Below are 26,653 nucleotides of genomic sequence, written 5' to 3' on the forward strand. Positions count from 1 at the left end.
TTGTGGTTGATGCATACTCAATGGGCTGAATGGTCTCCTTCTGCACTGTAGGGATCCTATGATTAGGAAATGAATTGTAATCAATGGAGAACAGACTAGTTGGAAACATTATAAAATTGGCTTTGTACCAATTACACTCATGCTGCATCTTCAGTGTATTTTTAATCCAAAATGTAACATGATATGTGTTCAGTGGTTTCCCCACCCAGTTACATTGCAATATTTTGTGTTGTTGAGTGAACAGGATATCATGGTAACAAATAAAGCTGGAACTATATGTGGGGTTATGAATGCAAGCCGTATATAGGATTTTTCAATACATGGTCTGGGTTTTCCAATCCCGCTCTGGCCGCTGAGGGAATCGGTGCAGGCAGGACCAGAGAATTTGGAGAGCGTCCAACAGTCCATTGGCTTTGTGCAAGAACTCTCAGCCCACGCCTCTTTTCCTAACAATACAATCCATACTCATCTAGTTCACGTAATCTTCCAACACCAAACTTCAGTCCCAAAGTAATTATTTCACGAAGGAGCTGTGTCTACAATCAAGCCAGTCACAACATTCAAACTCCAAATAAATGTCAATGAAATGTGTGCACAACTTGGGAGATTTTCAAGAAATTCTTTTGATAGGTCAGGCACATTCCTACCAATCACTTATCAGAAGCAATTACACCATAGAATGCCATCCAATAAAATAACACATGGCACTGATCATTTAAATTCATTCAACATTTCATTCCTTAATTATTTCATTAAAAAACTCATATTGATCTGTGGGTTGGCATGGGATGTTAGCACCTCTGCCTCATAGCGCCAAGGACCTGTGTTCGATTCCCGACTTGGGTCACTGTCTGTGTGGAGTTTGCACATTCTCCCCATGTCTGCGTGGATTTACTCCGGGTGCTCCGGTTTTGTCCAATACTCCAAAGATGTGCAGGTTAGCTGGATTGGCCGTGCTAAATTGACCCAAAGTGTCCAGAGATGTGTAGGTTAGGTGGATTGGCCGTGCTAAATTGACCCAAAGTGTCCAGAGATGTGTGGGTTAGGTGGATTGGCCGTGCTAAATTGACCCAAAGTGTCCAGAGATGTGTAGGTTAGGTGGATTGGCCGTGCTAAATTGACCCAAAGTGTCCAGAGATGTGTAGGTTAGGTGGATTGGCCACAGTAAATGCATGGAGGGGATGTGGCAGAGGGGAGGGCCTTTCTGAGATTTTCAGAGAGTCAGTGCAGACTCAATGGGCCACATGACTCTTTCTACACTGTAGGGACACTATGATTCTAGATGACAGTATAAACTTTGGAGTTCAATGCCTGGCACCAACGCTTCCAAAGGGTTAACAATGGAGCTGCAATCAGTGGCACAGTCATGTAATGCTGCTGCTGACTTAACACCCTGCGCAACCACCCCCCCCGGCACTAATCCCTGGCAGTTAAACCTACATAGCCAGTAGGGTTGAACCTCCATATATTTTACCCTCTCCCTGTGCCTGAGTGTGGGATTATATTCTCACAGTGGCCGTCCTTCCCCCAACCCCTGAGACCTAATGAGGCAGGGAAAGAGCCCTTTTCTGGATCCCACACTCTGCCTTTGCAGCCTGGCCAGCCAACAATCCTTCATTCAGCCCCAGTACTGGCCCGTAGTCTCCACCTCCTCCAACACACTCTGCAGCTTCTGATGTGGAAAGGCACTCCCTCATCGGCACTCCTTCAGCAACACTCCCTCATCGACACTCCCTCATCGGCACTCCCTCAGCGACACTCCCTCATCGGCACTCCCTCATCGGCACTCCTTCAGCAACACTCCCTCATCGACACTCCCTCATCGGCACTCCCTCAGCGACACTCCCTCATCGACACTCCCTCATCGATACTCCCTCATCGGCACTCCTTCAGCGACACTCCCTCAACGACACTCCCTCATCGGCACTCCCTCATCGGCACTCCTTCAGCAACACTCCCTCAACGACACTCCCTCATCGGCACTCCCTCAGCGACACTCCCTCTGCAACACTCCCTCATCGATACTCCCTCAGCAACACTCCCTCATCAACACTCCCTCAACGACACTCCCTCATCGGCACTCCCTCATCGGCACTCCTTCAGCAACACTCCCTCAACGACACTCCCTCATCGGCACTCCCTCAGCGACACTCCCTCTGCAACACTCCCTCATCGATACTCCCTCAGCAACACTCCCTCATCGACACTCCCTCATCGGCACTCCCTCAGCGACACTCCCTCATCGACACTCCCTCATCGATACTCCCTCATCGGCACTCCTTCAGCGACACTCCCTCAACGACACTCCCTCATCGGCACTCCCTCATCGGCACTCCTTCAGCAACACTCCCTCAACGACACTCCCTCATCGGCACTCCCTCAGCGACACTCCCTCTGCAACACTCCCTCATCGATACTCCCTCAGCAACACTCCCTCATCAACACTCCCTCAACGACACTCCCTCAGCGACAATTCCTCATCGACACTCCCTCAGTAACACTCTCTCAGTGACATACCCTCAGCATTGCTCCCTCAGTGACAATCCCTCAGTGACACTCCCTCAGTAACGCTCCCTCAGCAACTCTCCCTCAGCGTCACTCTCTCAGTGACTCCCCCTCAGCGACACTCCCTCAGCAGCACTCCCTCAGTGGCACTCCCTCAGCGGCATTACCTCAGCGACACTCCCTCAGCGACGCTCCCTCAGTGATACACCCTCAGTAACGCTCCCTCAGCAACTCTCCCTCAGCGTCACTCTCTCAGTGACTCCCCCTCAGCAGCACTCCCTCAGTGGCACTCCCTCAGCGGCATTACCTCAGCGATTCTCCCTCAGCGACACTCCTTATCCCAACTCCCTCAGTGACACCCCCTTAGCAACACTCCCTCAGTAACACTCCCTCAGTGACACCCCCTTAGCAACACTCCCTCAGTAACACTCCCTCAGTGACACTCCCTTAGTGGCACTCCCTCAGTAACACTCCCTCAGTGACACCCCCTTAGCAACACTCCCTCAGTAACACTCCCTCAGTAACACTCCCTCAGTGACACTCCCTCAGTGACACTCCCTCAGCGACACTCCCTCAGTAACACTCCCTCAGCGACACTCCCTCAGTAACACTCCCTCAGTAACACTCCCTCAGTAACACTCCCTCAGTAACACTCCCTCAGTGACACTCCCTCAGTAACACTCCCTCAGCGACACTCCCTCAGTAACACTCCCTCAGTGACACACCTTTAGTGGCACTCCCTCAGTAACACTCCCTCAGTAACACTCCCTCAGTAACACTCCCTCAGCGACACTCCCTCAGCAGTGACACAGACACAGGCCCAGTAAGGAGGTGACAGGAAGCACTGCCTGCTTGCTGATCTGCAGAACCCTTTAAACCACGGGGCACCCTGACATGAAGGGAAGGTAACGCCTGCGCTTGAGCCCTCCTCCCGAGGTGGCAAGACTGGATGCGCCCCCCTCCACCCCTCTGCCCTGTGTTCACATTATCTGGATCCCCACATCCTCTCTATTTCCCCCTCTGCAACTGGTACCAAGAAGGTGGGAAAGTAATATTGGGATAAGAGATAAACCTTTTTATTTATTCATTCATGGGACATGGGTGTCGCTGGCTGGACCAGCATTTATTGCCCATCCCTAGTTGCCTGAGAGTAGTTGAGAATCAACCACATTGCTGTGGCTCTGGAGTCACATGTAGGCCAGACCGGGTAAGGACAGAAGATTTCCTTCCCTAAAGGACATTAGTGAACCGGATGGGTTTTTCCGACGATCGACAATGGTTTCATGGTCATCAGTAGATTCTTAATTCCAGATATTTTTTATTGAATTCAAGCTCCAACATCTCTGTGGTGGGATTCGAACCCGGATCCCCAGAACATTCGCTGAGTTTCTGGGTAAATAGTCTGGCAATAATATCACAAGGCCATCGTCTCCCCCTTGATCCTACTGAAGTGTGATACAGTCTCAGAGATGTATCTGGTCTACTCATTCTCCTAATGTTTATGTTCCTACGTTCAATTTAATGCCTGCAACATCACCAAAATCTCTGAAATCAACATTGGCCAGAACCTTATCTGGACCCACCCATATAATTACTGTGACTACAAGAGCAAGAGAAGCTGGGATCCTGACTCCCCAAAGCCTGTCCACCATCAACAAAAGTTAGGAACCTGATGGAATGCTGTCCACTTGCCAGCTCCAGCAGCACTCAAGATGCCTAATGCCACAAAGCAGCCCCCCGCTTGTTTGACACCCTGTGTGTCACCTTAAACATTCACTCCCTCAACAACCAGCACAGAGGCAGCAAGTGTATCATCTCAAAGATGCACTGCAGCAACTTGCCAAGGCTCCTTAAAAACCAATGTTTTGAGATAGAGTCCTTCTGTCTTGGACTCTAAGCACGGTACTCAGCTTTTTATCAGACTGTAGATATACCCTAGTATCTGGTTATGAAGTAGACATGTAGCTCCTAGGCATAATCTGAACCTCTCTTTCTCTCGAGAGTCTAAGAGGTTACTGACTGTTTCAGTGGTGCCATCATCATCATTCCATCTGTTAACCCTTTACATTACAAGCAGCACCTTCCAAACTACCAACTCCAACCAGATCAGGAGAAAAGGTTGGAAGGATCAATTCTGTGGATTCTATGGATGAATTAAATAGCTCATTCAATGAGCTGGGAAAGACATATGGGCTGAATGGCCTCCTTTAGAAAAACAATGAACAGCACGCTGGCACAATGGTAGCACTGCTGTCTCACAGCACCAGGGACCTGGGTTCAATTCCCGGCTTGGGTCACTGTCTGTGTGGAGCTTGCATATTCTTCCCGTGTCTTCATGGGTTTCCTCCAGGCGCTCCGGTTTCCTCCCACAGTCAAAAGATTTGCAGGTAAAGATAGATTGGCCACGCTAAATTGTCCCTTAGTGTCAGGGGGACTAGGTAGGGTAAATGCATAGGGCTATGGGGATAGGGCCTGGGTGGGATTGTGGTCAGTGCAGACTCAATGGGCCAAATGGCCTCCTTCTGCACTGTAGGATTCTATAAGATTCAAAGGAACAGCACCAGCTGCAAGTTCCACTCCAAGCCAAATGCAATCCTGCGATGGAACTGTATCACCGTTCCTTTATCCCCCAAGCTTGGGACTCTCCCCCTAACAGCACTGTGAGTGTACCTACATTGCTTCCAGAAGATGGTTCGGCCAAATCTTCTCAAGGGCGATGGGTGATATACAATCAATGCTGGACTTGTCGGTTACACTCAAATGAAATAAAGCATACAAGTCAGCGAGCTGGAGATGAAAAATAGCTGTGAACAGAATGTTTTATTTTCAATAACTTCCTCTTACAGAGGTTTTGCTATGGTTCTTTAGTTCTGGTTATACTGCGGATAGCGAAGTCTGCCTGATTAGTTATTTGCAACAAAAGCAAAATTGTGTATAAAATTGTCTGGAGATACTTTAATAATCTTTTTTCTATTTGCCTGACTCTGCCTCTGCTAGCGTTGAAATCCATTTGGCTTTTGAGCACCAGAACTGACCTCTACTTTCTGCATCTGGAAAACATTGGCTGTCTAACTCTGTTTTCAGAGAGATATACAACCAGCAAACCAGTGCATGTGACACATGATCATCTGGCAATCCAACAGAGTTTAAAGTTTTAGTTATTAGTGTTGCAAGTAGGCTTACATTAACACTGCAATAAAGTTACTGTGAAAATCCCCTAGTTGCCACACTCAGGTGCCTGTTCGGGTACGTTAGGGGAATTTAATATGCATGATATGGAGATTCCAGCGTTGGACTGGGGTAAACACAGTAAAAAGTCTCACAACACCAAGTTAAAGTCCAATAGGTTTACTTGTTACAAAAGCCACTGGCTTTCGGAACTGGCTGTTCCTTCATCAGGTGACGAATGAACAGCCGGTTCCGAAAGCTAGTGGCGTTTGCTACAAATAAATCTGTTGGACTTTAACCTGGTGCTGTGAGAGATCTTACGGAATTTAGTATGGCCAGTGCACCTAACCAACACGTCTTTCAGACTGTGGGAGGAAATTGGAGCACCCAAAGGAAACCCATGCAATGAAGTTACTGTGAAAATCCCCCAAGTTGCCACACTCCGGTGCCTGTTCGGGTATACGGAGGGAGAATTTAGCACGGCCAATGCACCGAACCGACACGTCTTCTGGATTGTGGAAGGAAACCTGAGCACATGCAGACACATGAAGAACATGCAAACTCCATACGGTCAGTCACCTGAGCCAAGAATTGAACCTGGGTCCCTGGCGCTGTGAGGTAGCCGTGCTAACTACTGTGCCATGGAGGGCATTTCTTCATTCATGAATTTATTCTGGAGCCGGAGTGATATTTTGGATAGAACTTTACAGGCGCGCCTGACCCAATTCTGGGTGCGAGCAAGGTTCGGAAAACAGCAATGTCCATTCTCCTTAGGTGGGATTGTCCGAAGCTCGGGTGGACGTAAAATTCCACCCTTTAAGTTTGATGGGTGTTTGGGAAGGGAACAGCTCTTCATGGGTCAATCTGACTATTGTTGACGGCCAAACACAGGTGACAGAGAACTGACAACCTGTACGTGCAGTCCTGGTCATTTGCTCCATTCATTGAGAGCAAGAGAATCGGCAGCAGCTGAGAGGAGCAAGCTGTTAGAATTAGAGTTACAGGGCAGTATCTTACAATACTTTTCACTTACGCTAATATACATGACAATATTAAATCAGATCATCTTCTGCTGCTTTAACAAGTCTTTTTCATCCTCTCGGGATCTACTGGACACTTTATCAAGTTATGTGAACTTGTATCAAAAATTTTTGACAGACCAAAACAAACCTTTCAAGCTGGTGCCAATTAACCCTCATTTTCCGATATCCGGAATCACCCAGTTAGGGTGGAATATTGGCCAATCAATTTAACTCTCAGTGCAATCCACAACTAAGCTTTACGGCAATATTTTAGACAACTCGTTTATAAAATATGACATCTGTTTTATTTTGTGGAGTAAATCATACCGGGGAACAACGCGTTATTCAGACTAAGTTATTTGATTTGACTTGATTTATTATTGTCACGTGTATTAATATACAGTGAAAAGTATTGCTTCTTGCGCGCTATACAGACAAAGCATACCATTCATGGAGAAGGAAAGGAGAGGGTGCAAAATGTAGTGTTACAGTCATATCTAGTGTGTAGAGAAAGATCAACATAGTGCGAGGTAGGTCCATTCTAAAGGCTGATAGCAGCAGGGGAAGAGTTGTTCTTGACAGAGTTGCTACGTGACCTCAGACTTTTGTATCTTTCTCCAGACAGAGGAAGGTGGAAGACAGAATGTCCGGGCACATGCAGCCCTTGATAATTCCGAGGCAGCGGGAAGTGTAGATAGAGTCAATGGATGGGAGGCTTGTTTGTAGGATGGACTGGGTTTCATTCATGACCCTTTGTAGTTATTTAACTAAAATTCACAAATCTTGCCATTGAAGTATTTGAATTCTTTATCAACATTTGGAAATTACTTCAAGGACATATTGGGCGGGATTTTCCAGCCCCGCTCACCCCAAGACCTGGAAAATCCCATAAAGCGCAATAGACCTTTGCATGGTCTGCCCCTCACACTCCCCCCCACCCCCACCGCTACGATTCCCGTGGCAGTTGGGAAGGGAAAATTCTGCCCATTAATAATTTCCAGTCAACTAATCTTAAAGCTGATTAATGACCCAATTTGAAAACTCAAACTTGATTGTGACATTTGTAGGCGGCACAGTGGCACAGTGGTCAGCACTGCTTCCCCATCACCAAGGACCCAGATTCGATTCCAAGCTTTAGTCACTGTGTGTGTGGAGTTTGCATGTTCTCCCCATATCTGTGTGGGTTTCTTCCAGGTGCTCCCATTTCCTCCCACAGTCCAAAGATGTGCTGGTTGGGTTGATTGGCCATACTAAATTGCCCCTTAGTGTCATGGTGACTAATAGGATTAATGTGTGGGATTATAGGGATACGGCCTGGGTGGGATTGTGGTTGGTGCAGATCTGATGGGCCAAATGGCCTCCTTCTGCACTGTTGGGATTCTATGATAATTAAGTTAATCAGATGGGTGCAGCAGGGTGATGTCATTGGTTTACTGCACACGTGCAGATGAGTATTGGTGGCCATCTTTGCAATCACCTTGCATTGACAGGAAGTGTTCCTGGAAATGAAACATTCTGAAAGGAAGTTGTGGTCCACTAATACATCACTATTTTCTAGGAAGAAGCCACAATAAAGTCTAACAATGAGAAGTAAGAGCTGGATATAGTCTATAAGAAATCATTCAGCTGGACTCAGATTGGAAAGCAATAATGTTAAGGAAGCATTAAATAAGCTGCATACAAATGAACTTTGGTAACTTAAAAGCTGCTATGGACCCCATTGATCTAGAATCTACCCCAGAGACTTGAGCACATTGCCCAGGTTAACACTCCAGTGCGGCGCTCAGGGACTGCTGCATTGTCAGGACTGCAACCCATGGGATTTGCTTCTAAACCTATCTGTCCTCTCTAATGATTCCAGGACAATGCATTGATGAAGAGTCGGCCCACACCCTGGCCAATATTTATCTTTCAGCCAATACAGGCGACCTAGTTCTTTATTTAAATGCACTTTATGGGATCCGGCTGTGCAAATATTGGCTGGAAGGTTGACTACATGATAACAATGACCATACTTCCACACTTTACTGCCTACAGACTGATTTAGGGCATTTTGAGGATTGTGAACAGTGCATATCAGTGCAAGTATTTATTTTCAACAGCAAAATCTCTAAAGAGTTGCGGCACCTCTCTGACTCCAAACAGCAACAGTCATCATGAGGCTCAGAAGAGAAGATCATACTTTGTCAATCTTATGGGAAGGCTTTGAAGAAATAACAGGAAAAGTGTACAAAGAAAACATAGAACAAGAATTTTGAAAGTCTTTTTATTCATTTGGTCACACAGAACCTGATTATTGCTGGAGGAAGGAGACATTTTTTGTTGAACCATTTAGTCTTGCACTCATGTACATTGTAAGAGAGAAGAGAGCTGATTGGTTGGAGAGTGGACTCTTATTGGTAGAGGTGTTGTCATGGCAACTGGTCCAAACTGCCTTGTAAACCATGAAGTATAATAGAAAATTAAATCAAATAGATTAAATAAAAATAAATTACAATCAACGGAATGCTGGCCTTCATATCTAAAGGACTGGGGTATGGGGGATGCAATTGTACAAAACCCTAGTTGGAACTCTCTTAGAGCACTGTGAGCAGGTATAGGCAGCACAACTTAGGAAGGGTGTTCTAGCCCTGGAGGGAGTTCAAGGCAGGTTTACAAGAATGAAACCTGGACTTCAGGGGTTAAGTTACAAGGAGAGATTAGACAAATTAGATCATTAATCACTTGAATTCAGAAGGTTAAGGGGTGATCTGATAGAAGTTTACAAAGAATTTACAGGGAAGGACAAGTTGGATAAGGGTAAACAGCTTCTACAAGTTGAAGGCTTAAGATCCAGGGACCATAATCTAAAAATTAGGGCCAAGCCATATAGGTGTTTGAAAACACTTCTACACGCAATGGGTGGTAAACATTTTGAACACACTTCCTCAAACGGCAATAGATGCTGGTTCAATTGTTAGGTTTTAGTCTGCGATAAACATATTTTTATTGAGCAGGGGGAATCAAGGAATATGGGCCTAAGGCAGATACATGGATTTAGACCACAGATTGGCTATGATCTTATTGAATGGTGGAGCGGGCTTGAAGTGCTGAATGGCCCATTCCCATTGCTATGTTCCTCTGTTCCTAACATGGAACCCAAGTTTGGACAGTACCAGTCATTTCCAATCTTTACTATTTGTTTCTTACATTGCTACATGATAAGATATCACCTCATGACTGAGGTCAGAAGATGTGGAATTGCGTAGCAGGATAGATGGTAATCTGGTTACAAAAAAGAGAAATAAGGAGTTAAAGTTACTCAGAACAGTGGGAGGTGGGCATATTCCTCTTGGCAAGATGCACCGCCCAACAGGGATCAGCCGTAGAGCAACTGCTGATTATTATTTGCATAAACAATTTGGATTTGAGAATTGGGGGTGGAATTTAACAATTTTTGGATGACACTGAAGTGTTGTCATTCATAGTGAGGAAAATGATTGAAAGAATATAAACTTCCAGAATAGGCACATAGATTGCAAATTAATTTCAACATAGGTAAGTGTGGGCTGCTACATTTTGCCAAGGGGAACTTGGAGGTCACACATTCCTTGTGAATTCAGAGCCTGATTGAAATAGACGGACAAAGGGATCTGGGGTTACATTGACAAGTCATTAAAACTGCAAAGCAAGTTAGCAAGACAATACAAATGCAAGCACTGGCTTCATTCCTAGGTGAACCAAAGGGAAGTTATGTTAAACTAGGAACATAGGAATAGATCATTTAGCTCCTCTAACCTAGAGCACTTTGGAGGAGTTGGAGCCAATTTGCCTACATAAAATATATCCACAAACAACAATATGATGATCACCAGGTAACCTTTATTGTGATGTTGACTGACAGATAAATATTGTCCAAGACTAAGGGATAACTCCCCTGACACTGGATAGTCAGAGTCTTTTTCCCAGGGTCGAAGGGTCAATTACTCGGGGGCATAAGTTGAGAGTGAGAGGAGGAAAACTTAAAAAAGATGGAAGGGGCAAGTTTTTCATACAGAGGGTGGTGAATGCCTGGAATGGGTTGCCAGAGGAGATGATGGAAGCAGATACTATACCAGGGGAATGGGAATCTGGAAGGATACATGAATAGGCAGGTCATAGAGGAATATGGACCATATAGAGGCAAGAAAATATTGGAATAGAGAGACATCTATGTTGGCACAGACTTGGTAGGCTGAAGGACCTTTTCCTGCACTGAGCTGTTCTTTGTTCTTTGCTCTTGATCAAAATAGCGCCATTCACCCCAGCAGGCCTTGAGTTAACACCGCATCCAGGGTGCAACAATCTCTCAGTACTGCCCTGAAACATCAGCATAGATTTCTGTGCTCAAATCCTTAAATGTCTGCTCATTTACAACTGGGTGTCACTCAGTTCCATAATCATTGCAGCACACACACGCCAGACGATTAAAGAAATCGTCAATAGATCAAGCGCAAACTATAATCTTTTCACATCCAATGTCGTAGTCTACAGCACAATATGAAGTGTAATTTTGTGACGGAGGCCTAACCACTGTATTGTGACAGTCACATTGATATATTAAAGAAAGGACTGTTTCAATACATCAGAAAAACACGTGCTTGAAAGCTTTTTTTCATATGTCTTCAGAAGCTGCCTGTTGTGAAATAGAATTAAGAGAAGCTGGTCACTCAATCCAGCACAAAGCATCTTTTAAAGCCAGTGTACAGTGAATCTGTTGCAGGTAAACACCACCTGCACCTGGGGATTAATACTAAAGGAGACTATTCAAATGTCAGGTAAACCTGATGGCTGCTGCATCAGAGAGACAAAAGGAAGCATGTTTCCGGGGATGTGTATTTACCGAGAATAAGATTTGCTTGTCTCGGTACAAGGTAAGTAAACAAATGACAAGTAAACAGCAAGTACAAAGCAGCCTCTGTGCGAATACAACCATACCTCAAACTGTTGTTTCATTCCCTGCACGTTTCATTTTCCCTCAGTCATTGTGTGTGCCATTATTGTTCACCTTCCCAGCTTTCCTCTGTGTTTTTAGTGGTGAACACAATAAGAAGTCTCACAACATCAGGTTAAAGTCCAGTAGGTTTATTTGGTAGCAAACGCCAAAATGCTACCAAGTAAACCTGTTGGATTTTAACCTGTTGGTGTTGTGAGACTTCTTACTGTGTTTATCCCAGTCCAACGCTGGCATCTCCACATCATTCTTAGTGGCGAACCAGTTCCCTAATGGACATTAAAGATGATAACTTGGGGCTCAGTAGGAATTCTACTCAGGGCAGTGATGGCCTAGTTATCAAGAGACTGTTAATCCAGAAACTCTACTAATGCTCTGGGAACCTGGGTTCAAATCCCACCATGGCAGATGGTGGAATTTGAATTTAGTAACAAGAAATATCTGGAATTAAGAATCTACAGATGACCACAAAACCATTGTCATTTGTTAGAATAGCCCACCTGCTTGACTAATGTCCTTTAGAGAAAGAAACCTTTACCTGGCCTGGTTTACATGTGACTCCAGAGCCACAACAATGTAGCTGAATATCAGCTGCCCTCAGGCAACTAGGGATGGGCAATAAATGCTGGACAGCCAGTGATACCCATGTCCCATGAATGAGTAAAAAAAGAACGAGACCCTCAGCTCAAACTTGCCATCTGTTTTATTCTAATAACCCACAAGGGGAGGCGATGGCTTAGTGGTATTATCCGTAGACTGTTAATCCAGAAACTCAGCTAATGTTCTAGGAACCAGGGTTCGAATCCTGCCATGAAAGGTGAATTCAATAATAAAAAATCTGGAATTAAGAATCTACTGATGACCATGAAACCATTGCCAATTGTTGGAGAAATCCATCTGGTTCACCAGCGTCCTTTAGGAAAGGAAATCTGCCGTCCTTACCCGGCCTGGCCTACATGTGACATAGCAATGTATTTGACTCTCAACCGACCTCCAAGGGCAACTAGGGATGGGCAATAAATGCTGGCCAGCCAGTGGCGCCCACGTCCCACAAATGAATAAAAAAAACAAAAGACCCTCAGTCCAAATTTGCCATCTGTTTTAACCTAATGCCCCACAATTTCTCAGCTGACTCTCTCTGCACCTTTTGCCCTGAGCTCTGAGCACTTGATCAAAGTCAAGCAACCAATAACCCGACACTTGATGGCTGATTTTGCTTTTGAATTAAAAATTAGAAGAATTTCCCATTCTTTCTCCACAATGAATAATCTGCTGATTGAATTACAGTTGCAAAAATTACTTTTCAAATCAAACATTGCTGTGGTTGGCACTGCTGCCTTACAGCACCAGGGGCCCGGGCCCCAGGTCATTGTTTGTTCTCCCCGTGTCTGTGTGGGTTTCTTCTGGGTGGTCCGGTTCCCTTCCACACAACCCAAAGGTATGCGAATTAGGTGAATTGGCCATGCTAAATTGCCCTTAGTGTCATGGGCATTAGCATGGTAAATACGTGGGGTTACAGGAAAAGGGCCTGGATGGTATTGTGGTGGGTGCAGACTTGATGGGCCAAATGGCCTCCTTCAGCATTGTAGGGATTCTATGATTCTGTGATCTGAGTTATACCGTGGATTGCACCTCTTGTAGAAGACTCAGTAAGATAAGAACTTGCATTTATATACTTTGTAATTTGTTGTGTAGCCAAGCACAGCAAGATCCCATAAAATGACTAAAATGAATGGCCAGCTAACCTGTTTCAGCTGAAGGAAAAACACTGACCAAGAAACTTCCCCTAATTTTTTTGCAGATAACATCATGGAGCTATCTTTTTTTTTGCTGGGTTGTGAACATCACTCGCAAGGCCAATATTTGCTGTCGATCCCTAATTGCCCTTGAACTGAATGAATTGTAAGAATCAAACACATTTCTTTGAGTCAGGAGTCACAGGTAAGTAGGCCAGACCGGGTAAAGATGGCAGATTTCCACCCCTACAGGACATTAGTGAGACAGAAGGACTTGAGTGATAATGGATAACAATTACACTCAACATAGCGAGATAATCATCATCACTGAGACTAGCTTACAACTCCAGATTTTATTAATTGAATTTAAATTCCAACATCGGCTGTGGTGGGATTTGAACCTGTGTCCTCAGAGTGTTAGTCTGGATCTCTGTCTGTCCAACGGCATTACCACTACACCATCATCTCTCCCAACATGCTGATTGGATCTTGGTTTATCATCTCACCTAAACTGTACTGAAATACCAGTGTAATCCTGAACCCTAGAGTTTGGCATGAGCTCATGGCCTTGCTAATTAAGCCAATCTAGCCAAAAAACATTCAGCCACTAAGTCACTGGACGTGTGAGCTGGTAATGTTGCAGGAAGGGTAACAGGGCACCTGGTACTAAGTAAACAGAATAACCAAAATGGCATTTCCTTATCAATGAAGTTTAAGGATTGAGTGGTAAACAGAGGTAGTATTGAGAAAGGATAAAATGGGTGTACTTAATGTCAAATCATTTACAGAAAGGGAATTAAAGCAAGGCTGGAGTAAAAGAGTGAAAAAGAATCTAAATTTCAAAATGTTATGTTTTAAAATCTTCAGCAATAGTTCATCAGCTGAAGGAATGAGACATTGCACTTTTAATTGTTTTCTGGCAAGAATTGTTGACTGGCAGTCATTAGCAATTATCACTCATTAATAGGACAGTAATATTATTAGTCACAAGATTTAAATTTCTATGATAATTGTAATGGGTAATCAATGTGATTTTATAAAATGTTATTCTTTCACGGGATGTGAACATCCATGTCTTGGCCAGTATTTATTATCCATCCCTAATTGCCCTTGTGCTCCAGTTTCCTCTCACAGTCTGAAAGATGTGCTGGTTAGGTGAATTGGCCATGCTAAATTCTCCCTCATACCCAAACAGGCGCCGGAGTGTGGCGACTCGGGGATTTTCACAGTAACTTCATTGCAGTGTTAATGTAAGGCTACTTGTGACACTGATAGACAAACTATATGCTGGTAGTTAAAACCACGGTGCACCGTCACAAATGCAACTATACCCGCAATTTCATTCATTAAAAATTCTTTCATTCTAGAACAATTTTGCACATCTGATTGTAGATTTAACCATATTTGCATCTTTTCATCGCTTTCCAAAAAACATTGAATCTGTCTGCACTGCGTATTATTTGGCTTTTAATTTAAACACCTTGCAAGCATTCCAGTTCAGTCAGACAAACAAGAATAGTAATCGAATCTTTAATTAATTCAACTATTTATTTCTTTGTTTAACAATTCTGGTGCCAACTCAAACTTAGACAGTTGCAACTCATTAACTAATTTACTGAACTTTATCTCTTAACTGAGCATCAACTCTCAACTGAACTTTAACTCTCAACTGAACATTAACTTTAATTATTTAACTGAAAATAAATACTACCGAGTTTAGGAAAAACCTTGGCTAAGAAATATCCCTGATGTAGAATCTATCTTCTTCTCTGAGGAAAATTCCTTCAGGGCATATATCTTACGATGGTTAGTCTTGATTGTTACTGGCAAACAAAGGACTGCAGCATCTTTTGTCCACGAATCTTCCACTTGCTTCCAGAAGATTCTCCGTCATCCAGCTAACTGTGTAACCAGAAACTGATCACACGCCTCGAACATCCAGTGAAATTACTTGTGAACAACACTGTTACGCTTACTTCACATGACATGTACCACACATAATGGCAGTAAAAATCGAGGCCATGATGTCTGTTCAACTGTAAACAACTTCCCTTATTTAATCAATACAGGAAGCTTTAGATCACCGTTCCCAGACCAAAGTAACTTTACATCCTTCACCCGATTTTATTTGAGTTGATCAAAAATCCCAGCATGCTTAACTCTCAGCCAGAATAGCCATTTTAAAGCCACTATTCTCCCCCTACATAGATATTACAGCAACCAAATATCAGCACATGTTTTTCTAACCAAATAAAATATTAGGTGGATTGTTGCCTCCTTTACAGGAATTCCAGGATTCCCAGATTACAGACACTGAATTGCCGAAGGAGCAAATTAGAATAGAATCATAGAATCCCTACAGTGCAGAATGAAGCCATTCGGCCCATCGAGTTTGAAACAACACATCACTGCACTTCCAAATAATTCATGCAAATGATACGTTTTCAGGCATTTCAGGGAAACCCGGTTGGCTGTAATATTATCCTTCCAAGATTAGGAATCTAGCAAACAACCAGTCCTCCAGCAGCCACCAAAGTGCAGTCTTTAATGTGAATTTATACTTCAATGTGAAACACAGGGTCATTGCAAACCTCCTTGATCTTCCCTCCGCCAGTCTCACTTAGAATCATAGAATCACAGAATCCCTACAATGCAGAAGGAGGCTATTCGGCCCATTGAGTCTGCACCGACTGCCATCCCACTCAGACCCTATTCCCATAAACCCACACATTTACCCTGCTAATCAATCCCCTAACACTAGGGTTAATTTAGCATGGCCAATCTACCTAACCCCCACATTTTTAGACTTTGGACACTTTCCAGCAACAGCCAAGAAATGGCAATGAGGAGTGTGACTGATGAAAGATCCCTATTGTTTCCACCTCCAAAAGCATTGGAAATAATAGCCCTAATCATGGAATCATAAGGAAGAAGAGGTCATTCAGTCCATCATTCCTCTGCCATCTGTTTGAAAAAGCAATCTACAGAGATCCACTCCACTGCTCCTTCCTCAGATGTAGTTTTTACCCCTTCAATTATTTATCCAACTCCTTTTAGAAAATTATCAATGAATCTACTCTCACCATCTTTCGCCGATCTGTTTGCCTCCCACAGTCCAAAGATAGAATCGTAGGATCATAGAAACCCTACAGTGCAGAAGGAGGCCATTCTGCCCACTGTGTCTGCACCGGCAACAGTCCCCCTATCCCACAAATTTACCCCACTAATCTATACATCCCAGGACACAAATGGGCAATTTTGCATGGCTGATCAACCTAACCCGCACATCTTTGGATGAGTTGTGTGGGGTTAGATGGATTGGCCATGCTAAATTGTCCCTTAGTGTCAGGGGGACTAGCTGGGGTAAATTCATGGTAATGGGGATAGGGCCTGGGTGGGATTGTGGTCAGTGCAGACTGAATGGGCTGAATGGCCTCCTTCTACACTGTAGAATTCTATGATTCTATGATCCACGTGGAACCAAGGAATGAACCTGAAGCCACCCTTGGCTCAAGACCTTAATAAACTGTGAATTTACTCACTGATTGAACATGGCACAAAGTCTCCCCAATACATTGAATTTCTATTGCCTGTAGAAAAATCCAAATCCATCCATTCAGATTTCCCAATAATATTTCTGAGAGAGCAGATTTACCCAGAAAAGATCAACAGACAGTTTATTGTTTGGATTGTGGGGACAGCGGCAAAGTAATCTCATTTTTCTGAGGGCATTAACATTCAGCCCCATTGTGTTGGGCTGGTGTCATGTGTAGACCAGGCCAGGTACAAGGTGAAGGTCCTTTCTTCAGGAAAACATACTGATGAGCCAGTTCAGATTTCCACTCAATTGGAGAATGGCTACAGCAAAGAAGGAGGCCATTTGGCAGAAGGAGGCATTTGGCTGGTCATATCCATGTTGGTCATGCAAGAACAACTCAACCCCCCCCCCCCCAACCCCGCCGCAGCACCCCCTCACCTCCCCACACCACCCCCGCCCCACCCCCCTCCCCCCCCAACCCCACCCCCACACCCCCCCCCCCCTCCCGCCACCCCATCCCATGCCTTCTCCATTCAAACCTGCAACCTGCAAATCCAAGCTATTCAGGTCACCATTATATATCGCCATTCTTCGCAGTTACTGAGTCAAAATTCTGGAATTCCCTCCCTAATGTCATTGTGGGTCAACCCACAGCACATGGGCTGCAGCGATTCAAGAAGGCAGCTCACCACCACCTTCTCAAGGGCATCTAGGGATGGGCAATAAATGCTGACCAGCCAGTGACTCCCATGTCCCACAGTTGGCTAAAAAATTCATTTTCCTATTCCCATTTGAAAGCTACTATTAAACCTGTCTCCACAAGTTGTGCACTCCTAGTTCTAACCATTCGTTGTGTAAAAGGGTTTCCCTTCCTTGTGTTCTTTTGTTAATCATTTGGGTGGCACGGTGGCACAGTGGTTAGCACTGCTGCCTCACAGCTCCAGTGACCTGGCTTCGATTCCCAGCTTGGGTCACTGTGCGTGTGGACTTTACACATTCTCCCTGTGTCTACATGGGTTTCCTCTGGGTGCTCTGGTTTCCTCACACAGTCCAAAGATGTGTGAGTTAGGTGCATTGGCCATACTAAATTGCCTCTTAGTGTCCTGTGATTCGTACATTAGAGGGATTAGTGGGGCAAATATGTGGGGTGTGGGGAGGGACTTTGGGTGGAATTGTTGACAGTGCAGACTTGATGGGCCGAATGGCCTCCTTCTGCACAGTAGGGTTTCTATGATTCTATGAATCCGTGTCCTTTGGTTCTTGACCATTATGGGAAAGGGAAACAGTTTTTTTTCCCTATGTACTCTGTTCAGGCCCCTCATGTTTTTAACAATTAGGGCTGGTATGGTGGCACAGTGGTTAGCACTGCTGCCTCGCAGTGCCAGGGACCCAGGTTCGATTCCAGCCTCGGGTGACTGTCTGTGTGGAGTTTGCACATTCTCCCCATGTCTGCGAGGGTTCCCTCTGGTTGCGCCGGTTTCCTCCCACACTCCAAAGATGTGCGGGTTAGTCGGACTGGCCTTGCTAAATTACCCCTTAGTGTCAGGGGGAATAGCAGGGTAAATACATGGAGTTATGGGGATAGGGCCTGCGTACGATTGTTGTTGGTGCAGGCTGGATGGGCCAAATGGCCTCCTTCTGCACTGTAGGGATTCTACGATTCTATGAACCCAGCAGCTTCCAATGGAACGTTGGCAGCCCCAAACTTATCAAATTCAAAATGACATCACGAGATTTCTAATTTAGAACCATGAAGGTGAGACTATCACATCTGTGGAGTAGGTGTGCTCACTAGCTCAGTGTCTGAGCAGGAAAGCTCAGAACTAAAGTAAACAGAGGATGGACGGAGAATGAAAGAAAAGAAGACGAAATAAGAGAAGGGGATTAAAAAAAAGGAGGAAGGACAGACAAAAAGTAAAATGGTAAACCAGGAGGTGTGTAAGGAAGTGGAATGATGCATGAGCAATTACAGATTTTTATTTTATTTCAGTAAATATCAATGTATCACACTCGTTTGATATGCTGAACAATGAATAGATGCCAATCAAACAGCTCGGTATCCTGAATCAAACCCACTGCTTGAGAGCCATCATTAAAAACCCAAGAGAATTTGCTGAATTCAACGGGCGGGGCTTTCCTGCCTCGCTCAGGCAAGACCAGAAATTCCCATCCGAGGTCAGCAGGGATTTCCATTGCCGGATCCTTGCCCGCTCCGATTCCGTGGCCAGCCAGGTAGTCAAATTCCAGCCAATTTGTTTATTCGTATTCTTTTTTAAAACTCCAATTTATTGGACTGGGTTCACCGAGCTCGGCCATGGCTGGGATTTTCCGGTCCCGCTGCAGTGAACGGAGATTTGGCTGGGCGCCAAATTCTCCATTCTCACTGGCAATGGCAGCGGGGCGTGAATGGCCGGAGATCTCCAGCCAGAGTTTGTTTTCATTTTCTGTTATTTGAATTCTCAGTAAACAAATGCAACCTTAGAATTCTGGAGATTTCAGAGAAAGGTTATTGGGTCTTTTGTGCACTCCTCTTTGTTGCTAATTCTTCTCATTCTACTTCTTTGCTCTTGCTCGTACTTTGCCACAATTCCCTCCTAAATACTCTGATCCAACAGCCACTGTTCCATATTCCGCTCATCTTCTTAATGGACAAAGCCCCTCTGAATCTTCACTGTGTCTAAGGATGAGGACCTCACGCACCCAGGACATTCTCTCTTCCACTTTATTCCGTAAGGAAAAAGGTACAAATGTCTGAGGTCACATACCAACCAACTTAAGAACAGTCTCTTCCTTGGCTGCCAAGGAATGGACCTAGCTTGCACTAAGTTGATCCTTCTCTACACCCTAGCTATGACTGTAACACTACATTCTTCACTCCCTTCTTTCCTTCTCTTTGTCTGTAAGCAGCAATACTTTTCACTGTCTGTTAATACGTGTGACAACAATAAATCAAAGCAAATCAAGAGAGTCGCAAAGTGGGATGTCCAACTCATACCATATGATCTCCCTGCCCACTTTGGGAAGTAGTTTCCAACAGATTCTATCCTTAATATGCCCTCCACAAAATGTTTAATGTGAGTGTTGAATTGCTTGGCTTCCATAAGTCACTTCAATGAACACAGCAGGGGGTCTTAACACACAATCCCTTTTTTATTTTACTGTAGATAGACTGAGAGATGACATAACAGCAGAGAGACCATATAAATGCACTAGACAATATACTGACTGACTGATTTGGATATCAATATTTTGTGGACATGCAATAATATTTATACATGCAAGAGAGGGGAAGAAATATTCTCTTTATTACTTAGGGGAGCAGAGAATTTTCTTCATTAAGAGAGTAAATGTGTGTTTTTCTCTCTCTAATTTCCAGCCTTAATTACATCCGCAGAAAAAGTACCTTCAAAATGCTGCATATTTGCAAGTTAATTCGTTTTGAAATTACAGTGAAAAGTAGGAATGTTTCAAGGGACAATCTGAAGTGGTTGGGCACCATTTTTACAGCACAGTGGCACAGTGGTTAGCACTGCTGCCTCATAGCACCAGGGACCCAGGTTCGATTCCCGACTTGGGTCACTGTCTGTGCGGAGTCTGCACGTTCTCCCTGTCTCTACGTGGGTTTTCTCCAAGTGCTCCGGTTTCCTCCCACAGTCCGAAAGGTGTGGTGTGGGATTCTATGGCTGCACTTGCCCCAAAGCCAGAGAATCCCATCCAAGTTCAATGGACCTTTATGTAATCCACCCGGCTTCAACCCGTTAAGATTCCCATGGCAAGTGGGATGGGGAAAACTACCCCCCCATGCTGGTTAGGTGCATTGGCCATGAGAAATTCTCCCTCAGCGTACCCGAACTGGTGCCAGAGTGTGGTAACTGGGGGATTTTCATAGTAACTTCATTGCAATGTTAATGTAAGCCTACTTGTGACATTAATAAATAGAATAAAAGGCTGATTTATTTTTATGGTCAGCATGAAAATCAAGTTAAATTCAACATTTTAATAAAATGCTTATAACCGGTACTAAATAAGTATAATAATTATCCTCAGAATAAGGGGCTGGGATGAGGAAAAGTTTCTTTATTCAGTGAATCTTTGCAATCTGTAGAAGCTTAGTCATTGAGGGTGTTGTAAATAGAGACTGATAGCTTTCTCGATACTAATGACATCAAGGGATATGGCGACAGTGCAGGAAAATTGTGTGGAGAAAGATAATCAGACATGATCTATCTGAATGGAGTTGATTCAACAAGACAAATGGTCTACATTTTTCTTTATATCATTTGTGGGGCACGGGCGTCATTGGCTGGACCAGCATTTATTGCCCAACCCTAGTTGCCCATGGAGGGCAGTTGAGAGTCAACCACATTGCTGTGGCTCTGGAGTCACATGTAGGCCAGACCAGGGAAGGACAGCAGATTTCCTTCCCTGAAGGACATTAGTGAACCAGGTGGGTTTTTTCGACAATCGACAATCGTTTCATTGGTCATCAGTAGATTCTTAATTCCAGATATTTTTTGAATTCAAATTCCACCATCTATGGTGGCAGGATTCGAACCCGGGTCCTCAGAGCATTAGCTGAGTTTCTGGATTAGTAGTCTAGCAACAATAGCATTAGGCCATCACCTTCCCGTGCCTATTTCCCTGTACTATCTAGATATAACATTGGCTGGGGAACATTCATGTAACAGAACTTGAGGTGACAAATTTGCATGTAAATGAAATTATAAAGAATCCTAGAGTACAGTGTGAACCCCTCTCGACAAGTGGTTACAAAATATCTAATGGCGACCTGATTTACAAATATGGGAAGAAAACTTCACGTTAACGAAGACTAATAATTCTTAGTAGCTTTTAGCTATGAGCATGAAAAACATCTTCAGTAAAAACCTACCCTCAAAGGAAAGTTGCTAAAGGTGTTTTTTCATATTGTTGTGGTGCTTAAAATAAAATATTCTTTTAGAAATGTGATTACGTTATGTGAAAGTAGAAGAGTTGGGAAGTTAGTGTTTCAAAAGGAACCATCAGATGATTCGAAATAAATCAGCATGAATTTAGGGTGGCACGGTGGCATAGTGGTGCCTCACAGTGCTAGGGACCTAGGTTCAATTCCTGGCTTGGGTCACCGACTGTGTGGAACAAAGATCAAAGAAAATTACAGCACAGGAACAGGCTCTTCGGTCCTCAAAGCCTCCTGCCTGACGGAATTAAAATCCCCTACATTTCCAGGGATCGTATCCCTCTATCCCCCTCCTATTCATACACTTGTCAAGACGCCCCTTAAAAATCACTATCATAACTTTCTTCCTTGTGATTTTATGTATATTAGCGTGGGTAGCTTTGCTGCCTCACAGCACCAGGGACCCGGGTTCGATTCCCAGCTTGGGTGACTGTCTGTGTGGAGTCTGCACGTTATCCCCGTGTCTGCATGGGTTTTGTCTGGGGGGTCCAGTTTCCTCTTGCTGTCCAAAGATGTGCAGGTTGGGTTGATTTGCCCCTTAGTGTCCCAAGATGTGTTGGTTAGTGGGGTAAATATGTAGGGTTACGGGGATAGGGTCTTGGTGGGCTTCTCTGTTAGAGAGTTGGTGTAGACTTGATGGGCCAGATGGTCACTTCCTGCACTTCTATGAAGAGTTGACTAATTCTAAGGTAATTGCCTGATCGATAGCTGCGTAGTTACATATTCCACATCACCATGCTCCTTCCTTTTTCCTACAAGTTAAAGCTGAGTGTTTCTACATTTCTCTATCAAATACAGACCAACCCGTCTGCAACCGTACCCATCGATAACCATTTCCCAGTTCAACATTTCATGTAACACATGAGTCTTGCCAGACACACATTGCGTCTCCTCATTTTACATCATGACAGTTGCTGGAAATTGTACTTGCAAAGGGAATTATTAATGTACCAACAGCCGCTCTGAAATAATTGTCTTGTTCAGTAAAACCAAGTTTCTGTTGTGGTTAAATTATTTAAAAAGTATCCCTGTGGGATGAAAGAGGAACAGACTGACCTCTGAGCCTGTTGCACTAACTCACTGTTCCTATGTGTTTTCTTTCTTGAGATTTTACATATATTAGTGTGGTTAGCACTGCTGCCTCATAGCGGCAGGGACCAGGGTTCGATTCCCACCCTGTCTGTGTGGAGATTGCACATTCTCCCCATATCCGCATGGGTTTGCTCCAGGTGTTCCAGTTTCCTTCCATACCCCAATGATATATCGGTTAGGTGGATTGGCCATGCTAAATTGCCCTTAGTATTAGCCCCATAAGTAAGTGGGGTTATGGGGATAGGGAGTGGGTGAGATTGTTGTAGCTGTAGCCTTGATGGGCTGAACAACCTTCTTCTGTACTGCAGGAATTCTATGATTAGTGCCTTCAATTTTTCCTCGTGAAATACTATTTAATGTTTGCTTCCTTTATTTTCCTTGCCAGTTTTTTAATGGCTTCATCCTTTCCTGGCTGATAGTGTTAACTCTTTACTGGGCAGTGTTCCAGGGGCATTCGGTACCTACCAGTACCATGCTGAAACACCAACTTATCACCTGACAATCTCGATAGTGAGCTGTAGCAGCCTGGCTGTTCAGGGCAATCCTGTGCCACCCTTGGATCCACAGTTCCTGAACAGTACCAGTACTGGGTTTTTCTTACTGTAACCCAGGAGTGTTGTGTCTCTGAACTAAAAAAAACACAGAAAGTGCTAGAAAAACTCAGCAGTTCTGGAAGTTTCAGTGGAGAAAGAAACAGGGTTAACCGTTTTGAATCCAATATAGAACTCTTCTTATTCTGAAGAACAGTCATACTGGACGTGAAACGTTGACTTTGTTTCTCTCTCCACCGACAGATTTGCTACGTTTTTCCAACACTTTCTGTTTCTATTGCAGGTTTCCAGCATTCACAGTATTTTGCTTTTAGTTTAGTGTTGCCCATCTTGTTATTGGCCAAGCCAGCAGCAAACCATTGAATCCCTCTAGTACAGAAGGAGGCCATTCAGCCCATCGAGTCTATGTCAATCACAATCCTAGCCCTATTCCCAGAACCCTCACATACCTTGCTAATCTCCCTGACACTAAGGGTCAATTTAGCATGGTCAATCAACCTCACCCGCCAACTTTTTGGACTGTGGGGGGAAACCAGAGCACCCTGAGAAAACCCACGCAGACACGGGGAGAACATGCAAAACCCACACAAACAGTGACCCGAGGTTGGAATTGAATGTGAGTCCCTGGCACTGTGAGACAGCAGTGCTCACCACTGTGCCACCGTCACTCCCCAAATAACATTGGGCACCTTTCTTAGTTTGGAGTGAAGATTTAAAGATTTGCTCTCGATCCAGGCTTCAAACCAGTGAGGAAGAAACACCCCAATTAGTTAATCCATTTTAAAATTCAGAAGGGTGTCTTTTGAAAAAAGACACCGCAGCTTATTAAAATTGAAGAAGCTCAGAATTTAAACTACGGTCAATTGAAATGAAAAGGCAACTCTCAGTTTTGTGACTGTTTACAGAGATTACACCATAAGACTTTCAACAAATATAAAACCAATGATATTCCCTAAATAAAAAAACGCTTTGGTACTGAATAATCCTTACCAGTTTCCATGACGAACACAAATGATGGGATTCGTTCAGAAGTTCAAATTATATTTGGCTCTTTCTTTATTGTTCACGAAGAATACACAGTTTTGGTGACAAAGATTTCCAGCAATTGTGTTAGAACTTTGAGAAAATTGCACCCTTCCAGAATACACTGTGGGTCTGCTGAAATGTATTTCCCATATATATCGATACAATACATGGAATAGTTTGACCTTTCGCAATTTGTTTAAATGCAAATAGTCTTGCCAGCAGTTGATTTTCTGAAATTTGCATTAACATTATAGATGGTTGGAAGGTAGTCAAATACACAATTAATATTTTGGTTTCTGTTTCAAAAAACTAATAGGTATTCGGGAAATATATCTTTTCCTTCTGTCACATTGCAATTGCTGTCCGTGTTTGACAGGTGCGATTCAGGAGAGTTGTCACTGTCGGTAGGACAGAGAGATCATTGCTCGAAGCTGATTTAGCTGGACTGGAAACAGGAAATGCTGGAAAAACTCAGCAGGTCTGGCAGCGTCTGTGGAGAGAGATAAGCGGTCAAGTTGAGTTTAAAATCATCAGGCGGATTTGAAACGTTGGTCGGAATTTTGCCGGCACGCGCCTCCCCACCCCACGATCCCAGGAGCGGGCGAGGCTGGGAGAATGGCATTGTCCATTGGCCTCAGGTGAGATCATACAAACCTCAGGCACACGTGCCGCTAAAATTCCAACAGTTCACCCTGTTTCTCTCTCCACTATTGTTGCCGGGCCTGCTGAGGTTGTCCAGCATTTGCCGTTTCTATTTCAGATTTTCAGCATCCTCAGTACCTTGCATTTATTGTGGTAAGAACACCAAACTGTCCGCACAACTCCAGGTGGATAATGCAAATGTTTTCCCAATGCATCAGCAGGCCAAAACCTACTTTGTATCTTATCCTCTTTTGGGCTCTTAATAACTGAGAATTTTATAGTTCTGCTAAAAAATAGCCACTGACTTGTGGCTAGCTGCAGTTCATCAGGATGGGGATTGGCCCCCTTAAGCCCCGGTAGTGAAACTTTCTAAAGAAAAGTTTTGTATAAACCCAGATAAAGATTTGCATTGGTGAAAATGTTAACTGCAGTTTCCCATCCATCACATCAAGAATTAAAAAAGGCAGCACGGAGGTTAGCATTGATCCGTGAAGAACTGATCCCCCCCACCCATTGAACACAAAATATTACTCTGGCTGCAAAAGGAATTCATGAATGAAAAATGCCCTCCATGGCACAGTGGTTAGCACTGCTGCCTCACAGTGCCAGGGACCTGGGTTCGATTCCCACCTTGGGTGACAGTCTGTGCGGTGTCTGCATGTTCTTCCTGTGTCTGCGTGGGTTTCTGCTGGGTGCTCTGGTTTCCTCCCACAGTCCAAAAGACGTGCTGGTTAGGTACATTGACCCGAACAGGTGCCGGAGTGTGGTGACTGGGGGAATTTCACAGTAATTTAATTACAGTGTTAATGTAAGCCTACTTGTAACACTAATAAATAAACTTTAAAGTGGCCTTTGAGGATCAAAGTTGAGGGGGTTCAATAGGTTAAGTTTGTGACATTCTTAAACAGATTTTTTTGACCTTTGGATACTAACCTAATGTTCTGATACAAAGATAGGGATCCAGCATTTGTCAGAAAGGCAGTGAAAGACATTGCTTTATTTCTGCCTCAATTTTCATAAGAGCATTGGAACAAAAAGGAACAAATCCGCCTGCTAAGCTTACTTTACCATCTAAATCCAACTGAGGGTCTGAGCTGGACTTCTCTTTCGCTATCTCAAAATTCTATACCTCTTCACTTCCACCAATTCCTTTGTGGTTACTTTATCAAGGACAGCATTTGTTCAGTCACAAAATCCAAAAGCAGGAAAGAAAATGATGGAAACTTCCGGCACGTCAAGTTCATAGAATCATAGAATCCCTACAGGGCAGAAGAAAGCTATTCTGACCATCGAGTCTGTACCAACCACAAACCCACCCAGATCCTATTCCCGTAACCCCACATATTTACCCTGCTAATCCCCCTGACACTTGGGGCAAATTAGCATGGCCAATCAACCTAACCCGCACATCTTTGGACTGTGGGAGGAGCAATTGGAGAAAACC

The 26,653-nt window shown here is 44.1% G+C and overlaps 1 protein-coding gene across 2 annotated transcripts in view; it reads right to left on the minus strand.

Annotated features, from left to right (window-relative positions):
• The window catches only part of LOC145359934 (POU domain class 2-associating factor 2-like), a 72,348-nt gene extending 47,664 nt beyond the window's left edge, over window positions 1-24,684 (minus strand). For both annotated transcript variants that reach the window (XM_080214809.1, XM_080214808.1), the window contains exon 1: window positions 24,532-24,684. In XM_080214809.1, coding sequence (XP_080070935.1) covers window positions 24,532-24,541 — 10 coding nt within the window. In that variant the 5' untranslated portion in view covers window positions 24,542-24,684. The remainder of the gene's footprint in view (window positions 1-24,531) is intronic.
• Between the last annotated feature and the right edge of the window lie 1,969 nt (window positions 24,685-26,653).

Source organism: Carcharhinus amblyrhynchos, chromosome 29 (genome assembly GCF_965287045.1).
Source record: "Carcharhinus amblyrhynchos chromosome 29, sCarAmb.v2.hapA, whole genome shotgun sequence".
Classification (NCBI taxonomy): domain Eukaryota; kingdom Metazoa; phylum Chordata; class Chondrichthyes; order Carcharhiniformes; family Carcharhinidae; genus Carcharhinus; species Carcharhinus amblyrhynchos.